Here is an 11,651-nt window from a genome sequence, read left to right as displayed (position 1 = left end):
CCAAACAAGAGGGAAGTTTTTGGTATATTTTACAAATCTATTTTATCAATTATAAGCGTAATTTTATTGAAAAACTTTTTTATAACACGAGCCTTAAGACATCTTCTTAGATGTCTTTTAAATACATTGTTGTTTGAGTCTCTTTATTATAAAAGAATCAAAGGATGAATGCAAAAAGTCAGAATGATAATGGCGATTGCAGAAATATAGAAGTCCAATATGTTATTATAAATAATTTTTGTTCCTATTAATATTCTGCAGATATTTATAAATTTCTGTTTCAGTTTAGATTAAATTTCTTTACTGTACTCCAGTTATAGTAAAGATAAATTCAATAAATTAGTATTATCTACTTAAATATTATATATTCTTTAGAAAGTTTGTATTTTATATTCTCTTCTATAATGTATAATATAAAAAGGCGATTTTTGGCGTGACTCTGGTATAAGCAACCAAAGGGTACCAAACTGCACCAGAACCAATAGCAACCACCGATAGCAACTTTGGCATATGTACATACCAAACCATACCAAATGATCGCCAAAAATCGCCTAAAAATGTATATGGATGAAAAAAATGTCAACAATATATTTTTAATTTATTTTAAATGTGTACAAAGATCACATTATTATACATGTATATTACTTCACATCAGTTTGCCGAATAAAGGCATGTACAAATATTTTGTTACAAAAGTCAGTTCTAGATGCAATTTAAATATAAAATATTAATTTTTAGTCCATATTGAATGCAGCAATTTAATTAATAGTACTGTTAAAATATTTATTATCCCTTTATCACAGGGATAGTTAGAGAGAAAAAAAAATGAATTGTATTCTATTAAATTTAATATGGCAAAAAATATTCGACGTTTATATTATGTGTTCATTATAATATATAAATATATTTCGTGCTTTTAAAAATATATATTAGTAATTTAAAATAATTTTCACAAACTTATTGTAACAAGACAAAAACAAATACATTTTATTACTTGTTACTTACATAAAAGTATCAAGTATTAAATCAGCTCTATAACTGCTTATAAATGTATAGAAAGATGTAACGCAAAATGTATTAAAAAGTGCCTTATTATTCTATTAAAGAATAATGTGAGAATAAGTTGGTATCAAAGACTTGGTAAATGTAAGAGGTAGGGATCTTTTCCACAGCAATTCTTTGTGGTTTCATGTCTGAATGACATCCGCTACAGTAAAATGTTATAATGGTAATACGTAATCTTTGCCTTTGTAAATTATAATCAAAATGTTAAGTGGTATTAATATGGAGGCAACATCGGATCACGATTTGTTCAGGATACAAGTAACAAACTTATTGTACATCTTTGTAAACATCAATCTGTCAAAGCTCTTTTAAAAGAGCTGATTTAGCGTTTTTAAGTTTATCCAACCTTCTTTGTAGATGAGAGTTTGCTGTTTCTAATTCTTCTACACGGCTTTGTGTTTCTCTTACCTAAAAATATAAAAATATTAACTACCCCGTAAGTATATCTATAATTTAGCAAGTCGCTTTGATATGTATGATACGAGTATAGATCTCTTTATCTGCAATAAAAATGAATTCATACTTCTCTTTGCAACTTCCTTTTTTCTACTTTCAATTCATCCTCTGCTTTTTCAGATGCTTCCGCAGCTGATTTATAACGAATTACTTGACTTTCTAATCTAGCTACTGTCGCTTGCAACGTTGACATATCTTGTTCTGCTTTTTGTAATTTAAATTTATAATCGGCCAATAATTTATTCGCTTCACGTTGAATATCTTCGTTATCTGTTAAACAACCTGCAACAAATACATCAATTAATATGAATAAAACAGTATTACAGTATTCATATCGCAAATAATGTAAATATTGTAATACATCGATATAATTATACATATAATTTAGGTTTTTTAAATAAGTCTATGTAAATATTAACCTAATATTGAGCCAGATGATTTTTCGGGTCTCGCGCGATTCCTAGTTTCTTCTAATTCCAATCTTAAACGGCGAATTTCATCTTGCAATTCCTTTTTCTCCGAAGCAAACTTTCTCAGTCGAATATCTGAAAGGTATACAGGTATTGTAAAATCTTGTCCGGTAATAAATGTTTGACGTCTCAATTAATGAATATACCTAGTGAACCTTTACCAGCCGTCTCTAATAATTCTGCAGCTTCTGTACTGACTAGTACCCTCTTTCTATGACATAATCCATTTTCAATATTTTCGTTATCTTCATCTTCACTTTCGTTATTGTCAACAATGACTAAACCGTTTTCCTAAATTAAAATTTAGGGTGCAATCTCACGTAGAAGAAAAACCGGAATGAAAAAGAAGCATAGGAGGTAACTAATTAGAACGTTTCTCGAAAAGACGATCATATGCATATCTAACTCGTTATGCTCTCCCTTCATTCCGTTCCGCTTTTATGACTGAGTTTTTTCTCCATGGAATATATTTTACGTAAAAACGGAAAGAATTCTAACTTAAAATTTGCAATGATTTTAAATTATCTTTGTTTTTCAAGACATGGTCATTTAAAATCGGCACAGATGTCTTTTGGAGAAACGTTCTAATTGGTGACTTCCTACTATGCTTCTTTTCCGTTCTGCTTTTTCCTCTACATGGGATTGCACTCTTATTTCAGGTTTATATGATAAAAATTACATTACAAGATATTTTTTCACATAAACAATATTATATATGGTATTTTGAGCCATACTCAATATACGTACTTGTATAAGTGTATCTCTTTCTAGTAATTGCGCTTTACAAATATCTAAATCTTCTTTCAGTCTTTGACTGACCCGTTTTAACTGCTCAACATCTCGATTTTTTTCTCTCAATTCTCTACGTAATTGCGCAGTGGTTTCTTCTAATTCTTCCAATTTATCCTTTAATAAGTCAACTTGATAGGCATATGATGATTTTTCATTGTCTAGCTGAGCATTAGCTATCATTGCCTTCCTGAACTTTTCTTCAAATTCTTTTAATTCCATCTACATATAAATTGTAAAAATACTACGTATTAGTATCATTGAAAATTGAGTAGCAGAACAAAAAGATTTGTAGATATACCCTAATATCTCTGCTTAACCCTGCGTCTTCCAATGAATCTTCTGAAGATCTACGACTTGATTGGAAATTGTTGGAATTTGTAAGAAGTCGTGATGTACGCACTGGATCTGGAGTTACTCTCATAGTTCTATTTACATCGCCTATATATATATATATATATATATATATATATATATATATATATAATATTTAGGGTGTTATTTTAATCGACGCAGACAAATATCTCAAAAAATATGGAAGCTACGGAAAAATGTCAGACAAAAGTTGTATGGCCTAAAGGAGGACACATAAGTCCGATGTGAGTCATGTCGTAAATGTCGTCATTTTCAAGAAATTTTGAAGGCGACTAATTTCTTAAATGAAACTTGATTTTTCCCTTGGAATAAAAATTGTAAATCTCGTCAAGACGTTTTCGAAACCCTAAACAAAACTCTCTATCGTTAAGAATTTCTTGAGATTTAAAAAAAACTGTTATAATATTTTTAATATAAAATATAAAATATCTGGTGAAGTATTCACTTTTTTCTATAATGACTTTACCTTTATACTTTTGTACGTAGAATAATGAAAAGAAGCGAATAATAATATTAATTTTTACATTTGTAATTTTGCACAATTGAATGCGTCTACAATATGCAATCAAATTGTTTAAAATATCTTTTTTATTGTTTTTTTTACAACAATCGATTCCTTTCATTATTCTACGTATAAAAGTATGAAGGTAAAGTCATCGAAAAGTGAATACAAGATATTTCATGTTTTATTTATATTAAAAATATTATAATTAAATTTTAAATATCTCAGGAAATTCTAAGTTCTACAACTTTTATCTCAAGAAAAAAATCAAGTTCTATTTAAGAAATTAGTTGCCTTAAAAATATTTTGAAAACGACGACATGACTCACATCGGAATCATGTGTCCCTCTTTAGACCATACAACTTTTGTCTGAAACATTTTTCCGTATCGTCCATATTTTTCGAGATATTTGCCTGCGTCACCTGCGTTTAATTAAAATGACTCACCCTGTATATATAATATGCGCGCGTATATAGATGTTAGTTTTACTCTTAGGAAATTGCAACTATGTAACAAAAATGTAGCATATACAGGGTGAGGCATTTAAAGTGTTACAAGCTGTTATCTCTGAAAGTATTGGTTTATTGGAAAAATATTTCAGATAAAAGTTGAAGAATTCAAAGGGGCCAGTAGACGATCTTATTAGATTTTAGGTACGGGGCTCGTGTTGGGCCCTACTAGGGCTCACTGAATCTAACGCGAGTCCTGAACTCAAAATCTAATAAGATCGTCTATTGATCCCCTTGGAACTCTCTAACTTTTTTTTCCAATAAACCAATACGTTTCGAGATAACTGACCATTCTTTTGATACGCATGGTACACATATTATACATTAATAAAAAATACATATATGACCTGAATATTAATTAAATATAACATCCGTTATGTTACTCCTGTGTTACTCCTGTATAAGGCGGGGAGCACACACTTCTGCATAACGCATAATACGTAAGCATAAGAAAACTGATTGGTCTATTTCCTTATGCACATGTGTATGGACCAATCAATTTTCTTATGCTTACGCATTATGTTGTGCAGAAGTGTGTGCTCCCCGCTTAAGGCTGATGGCAGAGAACGAAACGTAGGTTCTATCGTAATCGTAGACGTAACTACACGCATCCACACGATTGCTTTTCACGATTTACGTATACGGTTTTCTCTCTGCCTTGTTTTACGTCTACGATAAACGTAAGAACCTACGTTTCGTTCTCCTCCATCAGCCTTACGTAGCAGTTATACCTATTCTGTGTTTACTGGGAATTCGCAACACTTGTTACAAACTTCTGGGGAAAAAAAGGAGAGAGGGCAGATTTCGTCAAGCATTTTCGAAAGGGTTCAATAATCAGTGCTTTGTAAGAGCAATGCATGTATTCAGATTGAATACGCCATCAGATTGTATACGCGTACGCAATGATTTAGAAGAATGTGACAAACTTTTGGGGGATGATAAATCTCGTCAATTTAGAACATTAAGTAATATTTCCTTACGTCTAGAAGAAAGGTAAGTTTTGATGTTATTTATAATTTTGCTTTGTTTTGCAATATATTTTTTTTATAAATAGCCGCTTGCAGCAATGATATTCAATCTGAATACACGCATTGCACTTTTAAAGCATTGGTTACCGAAAATGTACTTGACAAGATTTGCCCACCCTCCCCTCCTTCCCTTGAAGTTTGTCACAACTGTTGCGAATCACACAAAGAAAGCTGTTTTAGAAATAAATCATTGAAAACGTCTCGAAATATAAAGCATGAAACTTAAGATACGATTTATTTCTTTAAAACTACCTGCACACATGTCATAAACCCTATCAGCATTCTCCTCTGCCTCTTTCTGTTGTCTTTCTAATTCACGCATTCGTATTTCCCTGGCTTCTGCTCTTGCCTGTCTCCTAGCAGCCAGTCTTGCTTCTGCCTGAAAGAACATATATAGAAAATCCAATATATCATCAAGAGCATATGTATAATTACATTTCATTCATTACAACCATATTACAAAGTTTTTTTTATCAAAAGACAAATTACTTATGTACAGTTGCTGTACAAATCAAGCTATAATTAGATATAATTAATTAACTAATTTAATAAATTAATAAATAGATAATAAACAAAATATGTAGAAATGTTAATAATACATTTTATCTGAATATAAATTAATAAATAACAAGCAAATGTGCGTAATAATAGGGTGCAATCGAGGAGCGCGCTATTAGCGCTATTGCATCATTCTGTCTTTATTACTCATCAGGTGTAAAACAAGGATAGAATAAGCGAATAGCGCTAATAGCGCGCTCCCCGAATCCAGCTTTAGTAATATATTTTATCTGTGAATACATATATCTGATTACACATAAAAGAATTAGATTTGCAAGTATCTGATGACGTTACAAACATTACAAAAGAAAACATTAGTAACATGCTTATGAAACATTGTTCCCTCAAAGACATATACATAAGACGGTTGTACTAAAATGTATAAAGATATAAGAAATCTGCAAACAATTACAACTATAAGTCTATTCACAAGCACTGTTTTAAGCCAACAGTAATAAGATATAAGCAATGCTCCTGCTTTAACATAATTTATATTCTTAAAGCGAAAAGAGCACGATTTGTATCGATTAATTATTTCTAAGACAAATTAACATAAAACAGAATAAAAGTATTGTAAAGACCGACAAAAATCCTTGGAAGCAAAAATTTTAATTTCTTAATAGCAGCAGCACTCACATACATACGTACACAACAAAAAGATAACTGCACTGAAAAAATAAAAGGATAACTGAACAACTATACGTACTACTTTAAATAAATAAGTGACTTGTACAATATCTAATATAATTTTGTAATACAAACTTATGTTTATGCATGTCAATTGTTTTTCAACATAGAACATAGTATATGTACATATATTATGTATATATATTATATATATATATATATTTTTTTTTGTATCATCAAGATCATACCTCCTTAGCTATTTGATCGAGCGCTTGATCTTCTGCTGAATGCCGTGTGGCAGTACGCCTTCGCCCAGCTATAGCCGATTCCATTTCGAATTTCTTTTCTTACAACTTTTGTTTCAAACGTAACGATTTTAGAAGAATCCACGTCTAGCTGACACCACATTAACAGGTAAACGATTAGCTAAGGATAAATTTATACAAATGTAAGCTGGAGTGGTTATTTGCAGGAAAGTCAATAACGTGACAAATCAATGTTGTACCGAATTTAAACTACGATTTCTATTTCGTTTATAATTTTAATTGTAATCACTTGGTCACAATTAATCTTATTGTGACTGCATTCGGGGAGCATTCGTTATTAGCGCTATCGTATCATTCTTTATCGCTCATTAGGTGTAAAGGCTAGAATAAGCAAATAGCGCTAATAGCGCGCTTCTCGAATGCAGCCTATATGTATTTGCCAAGTTTGATAGACAGTTTCAAAACTTTATAGTGAGATTTTATTACGCTAAATTATTAATTTAGTCTGATTAATTGTTATTTCCTTCAAATCCCATTTTATATGAAAATTATGACACTTTGTAGTCTATGTACTATACTCAAAAAGGACGAAAACGAAAATCAATCATAGGAAGAAACAATTTTCCAAATACAAAAATTTGCAATCGCTGTATGCTGTATGCGCGCGCGCATGTAAATTCAGTATATTTATTATTTTTATATATATACGTCTTTCTTTTCTTTTTTCTACATAAAACTTTTGTATTTTAATGCATGTACAGCATAACTATTACAAAGCTACACAATAGGATTTATCGGGTACGCGTGAGGAAACGAAAGAGAATTACGATATATTATGTACACTACAAACGAACATCTATATAGCATAGACATTCTACACGACATATACGCGCGCGTGCGCTTGGGTGTGCGTATCATATACAATCACACACAAACACACACACACACACACACACACACACACACACACACACACACACACACACACACACACACACACACACACACACACACACACACACACACACACACACACACACACACACACACACACACACACACACACACACACACACACACACACACACACACACACACACACACACACACACACACACACACACACACACACACACACACACACACACACACACACACACATACATACATACATACATATATACATACATTACATCGTTTTTTGTGCTGCTGTAGCTAAACTGAAGAATTACCTATATATCCCGACTTGGTTCGGAAATGTCTATCTATCCACCGCGACTGACGACGTATTCTAGTCGTAAGTGTTCGCCCGTAATGAACAACAGAATGGTGGAATCGCAATGAAAAACAGTCAATACAGTTATACATATGTACATACATGTGTGTGTATAATAAATGTATGTATATGTATTGTACATATGTATGACTGTTTTTCATTGCGATTCCACCATTCTGTTGTTCATTACGGGCGAACACTTACGACTAGAATACGTCGTCAGTCGCGGTGGATAGATAGACATTTCCCGAACCAAGTCGCATGCAAGGATAAGTGCCGAGTACGTACTATAAATACAATCGATGGAATATAATCGAATGACTTAGTCACAACGCGATACGAAACTTGGCTGGTTGGACACTCCGCGATCCGCGATCCGCGGTGACTTTGGCGGACTTGGCGGTATCGTCGAGTCTATCTTAATTTACAATCGGCGGTTACAAGCATTACGGGCTCCGCGTCTCGAGATACGCAAGAATCGTTCCAAGTTCCAAGATCCTTCAATAACCGGCCGTCGGCCGACCGGCGACTGGTTCACTCAAGCGTGAGACTCGACAAATGCGGTGCGCGGTGCCGCACTTGAGCTTAGCGAAAGATACATTTTTTAATCGCGCTCTTGCATCCACTCTAAATGCTCTAAACCTCACTACTCACTACTCCGCACTTCGCACCAGCGCACCACTTCGCTCGCACTCTGTCTGTGTGTGTCCGTGTCAGTCAGGTCAGGCTGTGTGCTCTGTAAGAATAGTGATGAACACGAAACACGAATTACACGAAAGCACCCCCTGCGCCGCACCGTGCCGCGCCTACGCGCCGCACCACACACCACACACCACACCGTCACCGTGCTGCACTATGCTGCACCGCGTGATCGCACAGCGCATAGCCGCGCCGCGTTTCACCGCTCTTTGCAGTTTGCCGTGTCCGGCGTGTCCCACGTCTGGGCCTGTTCGTTTTAAGGTAGTTATGTCACAAAACCCATTTTCATAGGAATCTTTTAAAATTTGAACAGCATATTAATGTAAACACGCTCTACACACACGTGCAAGTAGAAAAAGCTTGACTATACCAAAGTTGAAATAATGGAAATCAAACTTAGCACTTTTTACATGTATCGTAGGACGAAAACGGCTTCCTATATCACGTTTGTAATTGTAGCGATCAAACTACTCATGGGATTTTAATGAAAAACAAAGAGATGATAAAAGAGACTTGTAAAAATATTCTTACAAAAGTACAAGACCCTTATCTATTTAGTTTTGAAGCAATTGTTACACAAAGTACACAATTTCTCATAGCGGTGGACGCATACGACAGCTAACCTGTAAAAATATTTGTAATCTTTGTAATGTTCAACAGATATTTTCGCTTCTATTTTTTCTATTTATTCAAAATAACCTCGATAGCATACTAACGCGAGTGTCGCGAGTTAATCTCGATGGTATACTGACATTACTGACGCGAGTGAAAACAGTAAAAACAGTACAAGCTCAGTCAAAAGTTTTACTCAGATAAGTAGAGTTTTCCGTACATTATCGTATTGCAGTGTGACCATTATTTTTGACTAATACTGTCTACTGTCGCGATACAACTACCTTCTTAAGGTAGGCGTCTTGCTACGTGCTAGTCATGTGACTGTTTGTAGGTTTTCACGTTCAGAAATATATTTCAGGCAATTTTTGCTAAGGGAAAAATAATTTTATGAATTATGGTGTAAAATTTCATACGTGCCAAAGTATGTTACTTTTTCCAAATTATGTGATTTTTCTCATTTGACTCCGTTTTGATCAGCTGATCATGCGAGTCGTCGAGAAAGGTTACAAGTGAGGTTACATCTCCCTTTCGATTGAATTTTGACAATTACTGAGAAAGGGTTTCAAAACGCATGACAGGGGTGTCAATTACTATCCAATTCGGCTAAGAAAGACGAGCCTCATAACCTGCAACTACAGTGATTAGCCAGCGGCTTGCCAAGTCTTCCCAACCTTACCTCGACCAAAAAATGTCTGCTCGATTACCGCATTTTCACTAAAATAAACTAAAAAATTAGCAGCAAAATCTCCGGTAAACTATATATTTTATGGTTGCATCGGATTCTTCGAAATCTAATGTACAAAAAGCAATGTTTTTTCTCACTTTATCTAATCAAAAAATGCAAAAAATATGTGATTGAAACCGTGATAGAGCCTTCTTTTTCTGGCCGTCTGTATGAAGTAATGCAAAATTTGTGATTTTCGAGATCGATTTTCTAGAGTAAATAGTCGGTAAGGAGCCACAGAAAAAATCGACTGCAAAGCTGATCATATAATTTGATATAAAATCCAAAATCGAAAACTTTATCTAATACATGCCCTGACGAGACGACTACCTTAAGGGGATGCTAAAGCCGTCCAAATTACCGACAATTCATTTCAAAGCTCTCATTTTGAAACGGCTTTACAGATCGCAAAATCCTTTTACAGGAGTAAAGTAGAGGTACTAATGAAGGGTGGGATTGTCAAATAATTAGTAATAATTGAAAAAAATTTTAAAATGCTGTCACCTCAAAACCTTATTTTCTGATATAAACAGTTGTATACGTAATATGTACGAAATTAAACTTTCCCACCCTTCAGAAGACGTGCACAAACAATAACGTACCTTTGAAATTGAGATTGAAAGCCTGGAATAAAAATGAGAGCTTTGAAACGATCGTGTATATTTTTCACAAAAATATTCACGCAGAGCAACCGCCGTAGAGTTAGCAGACAAATTGAATATTTTTGGATTATTATTGTTCATATAATTTGGGAATCATTTGGGAAAGTTTGGGAAAATTGTTTAAACATTTGGGAAAGAATAGTTTTTTTGTTATTAACAAAATTTATCGAGCATCAAGTTAGCAGATAGCAACTATGTTTAATGTTTATTATAAATGGAATCGATTGGAAATCATTTGGGGATGACATCTTGATTGAAAATTTTATTTGGGAAAAGTCGGTTTTCTTGTAATTTAAATAAATCTTTGTATTAATGTTCTTTTTTCGCTGCACTTCTGCACTAGTACAGCAAGTGAACTTATTGCACTAGTTCAGAAGTGTAGCGAAAAAGAACAGACCATTATCGACAGTAGTGTGAAAATTACGACATGACAACATACTCCAAAAAGAAAATCTGTATATGTTATTTTCTTCATATATACTTACGTGTATTCATTTAATGAACACATATGTGTATCTCAGACATATATATTTATATGTAATTTTTATGATTATATATAAACTGCAATAATTAATTCAGTTTAAAATGTTTTATCGTGAAGAGGTTAGTATTCATATGCAATTCGTGTCATTTTCATAAAATATATACGTATATTCACTTAATGGTCACATACTACGTTTACGCGAGCGTTACTTCTGCAGTAACTTACGATAATTCACTCGCTTACGCGGAGTAAATTATCGTAAGTAACTACAAAATCCAATTTACACGAAGGAATTATCGTAAGTTACTACAGAAGTAACGCTCGCGTAAACGTAGTAATAGTTCCTTATTTTTCTTTAGTATTTAATCTTAATCAGTCTTTAATCTTTACATTTGACGCGTTAGAAATTAATTATCATACTACTCTTTCATAAAATTTTTGTTAGAAATATATAATTTCTAACAAGTGTACATGTGAAAGTACGTTGAAGCGGCACGCGGCCGATGCGTGTTCGCATGCTGATCAAAGGATCTCGCGAACGTGAG

The 11,651-nt window shown here is 33.4% G+C and overlaps 1 protein-coding gene across 18 annotated transcripts; it reads right to left on the bottom strand.

The window, feature by feature from the left end:
- Positions 1-579: 579 nt before the first annotated feature.
- On the bottom strand, positions 580-8,666 carry LOC143898248 (leucine-rich repeat flightless-interacting protein 2). Of its 18 annotated transcripts, none has more exons than XM_077407571.1 (10): positions 8,211-8,665; positions 7,835-7,866; positions 6,629-6,806; positions 5,448-5,574; positions 3,082-3,221; positions 2,739-3,002; positions 2,138-2,282; positions 1,941-2,066; positions 1,589-1,803; positions 580-1,473 (listed from the first exon to the last, which is right to left on the bottom strand). In XM_077407571.1, the coding sequence occupies exons 3-10, from the start codon at positions 6,710-6,712 to the stop codon at positions 1,363-1,365; spliced, it is 1,212 nt and encodes a 403-aa protein (XP_077263697.1). In that variant the 5' UTR covers positions 6,713-6,806; positions 7,835-7,866; positions 8,211-8,665; the 3' UTR covers positions 580-1,362. The 18 variants fall into 18 exon arrangements, with proteins under 18 accessions (XP_077263697.1, XP_077263701.1, XP_077263702.1 ...); XM_077407575.1 differs by having other exon boundaries at positions 6,629-6,776; XM_077407576.1 differs by having other exon boundaries at positions 6,629-6,772.
- Between the last annotated feature and the right edge of the window lie 2,985 nt (positions 8,667-11,651).

Source organism: Temnothorax americanus, unplaced genomic scaffold, assembly GCF_048541705.1.
Source record: "Temnothorax americanus isolate GAGA-0224 unplaced genomic scaffold, ASM4854170v1 Scaffold226, whole genome shotgun sequence".
NCBI classification, from domain to species: domain Eukaryota; kingdom Metazoa; phylum Arthropoda; class Insecta; order Hymenoptera; family Formicidae; genus Temnothorax; species Temnothorax americanus.
This window is presented reverse-complemented; position numbering and strand designations above follow the sequence as displayed.

Bases quoted from the DNA above. Each gene is read 5' to 3' on its own strand.
- LOC143898248 (XM_077407568.1), bottom strand. From the start codon at position 6,712: ATGGAATCGGCTATAGCTGGGCGAAGGCGTACTGCCACACGGCATTCA. The intron at 5,575-6,628 runs GTATGATCTTGA...ATGTTCTTTCAG, and splicing joins TCGATCAAATAGCTAAGGAG to GCAGAAGCAAGACTGGCTGC. The intron at 2,067-2,137 runs GTATATTCATTA...TATACCTTTCAG, and splicing joins GGCTGGTAAAGGTTCACTAG to ATATTCGACTGAGAAAGTTT.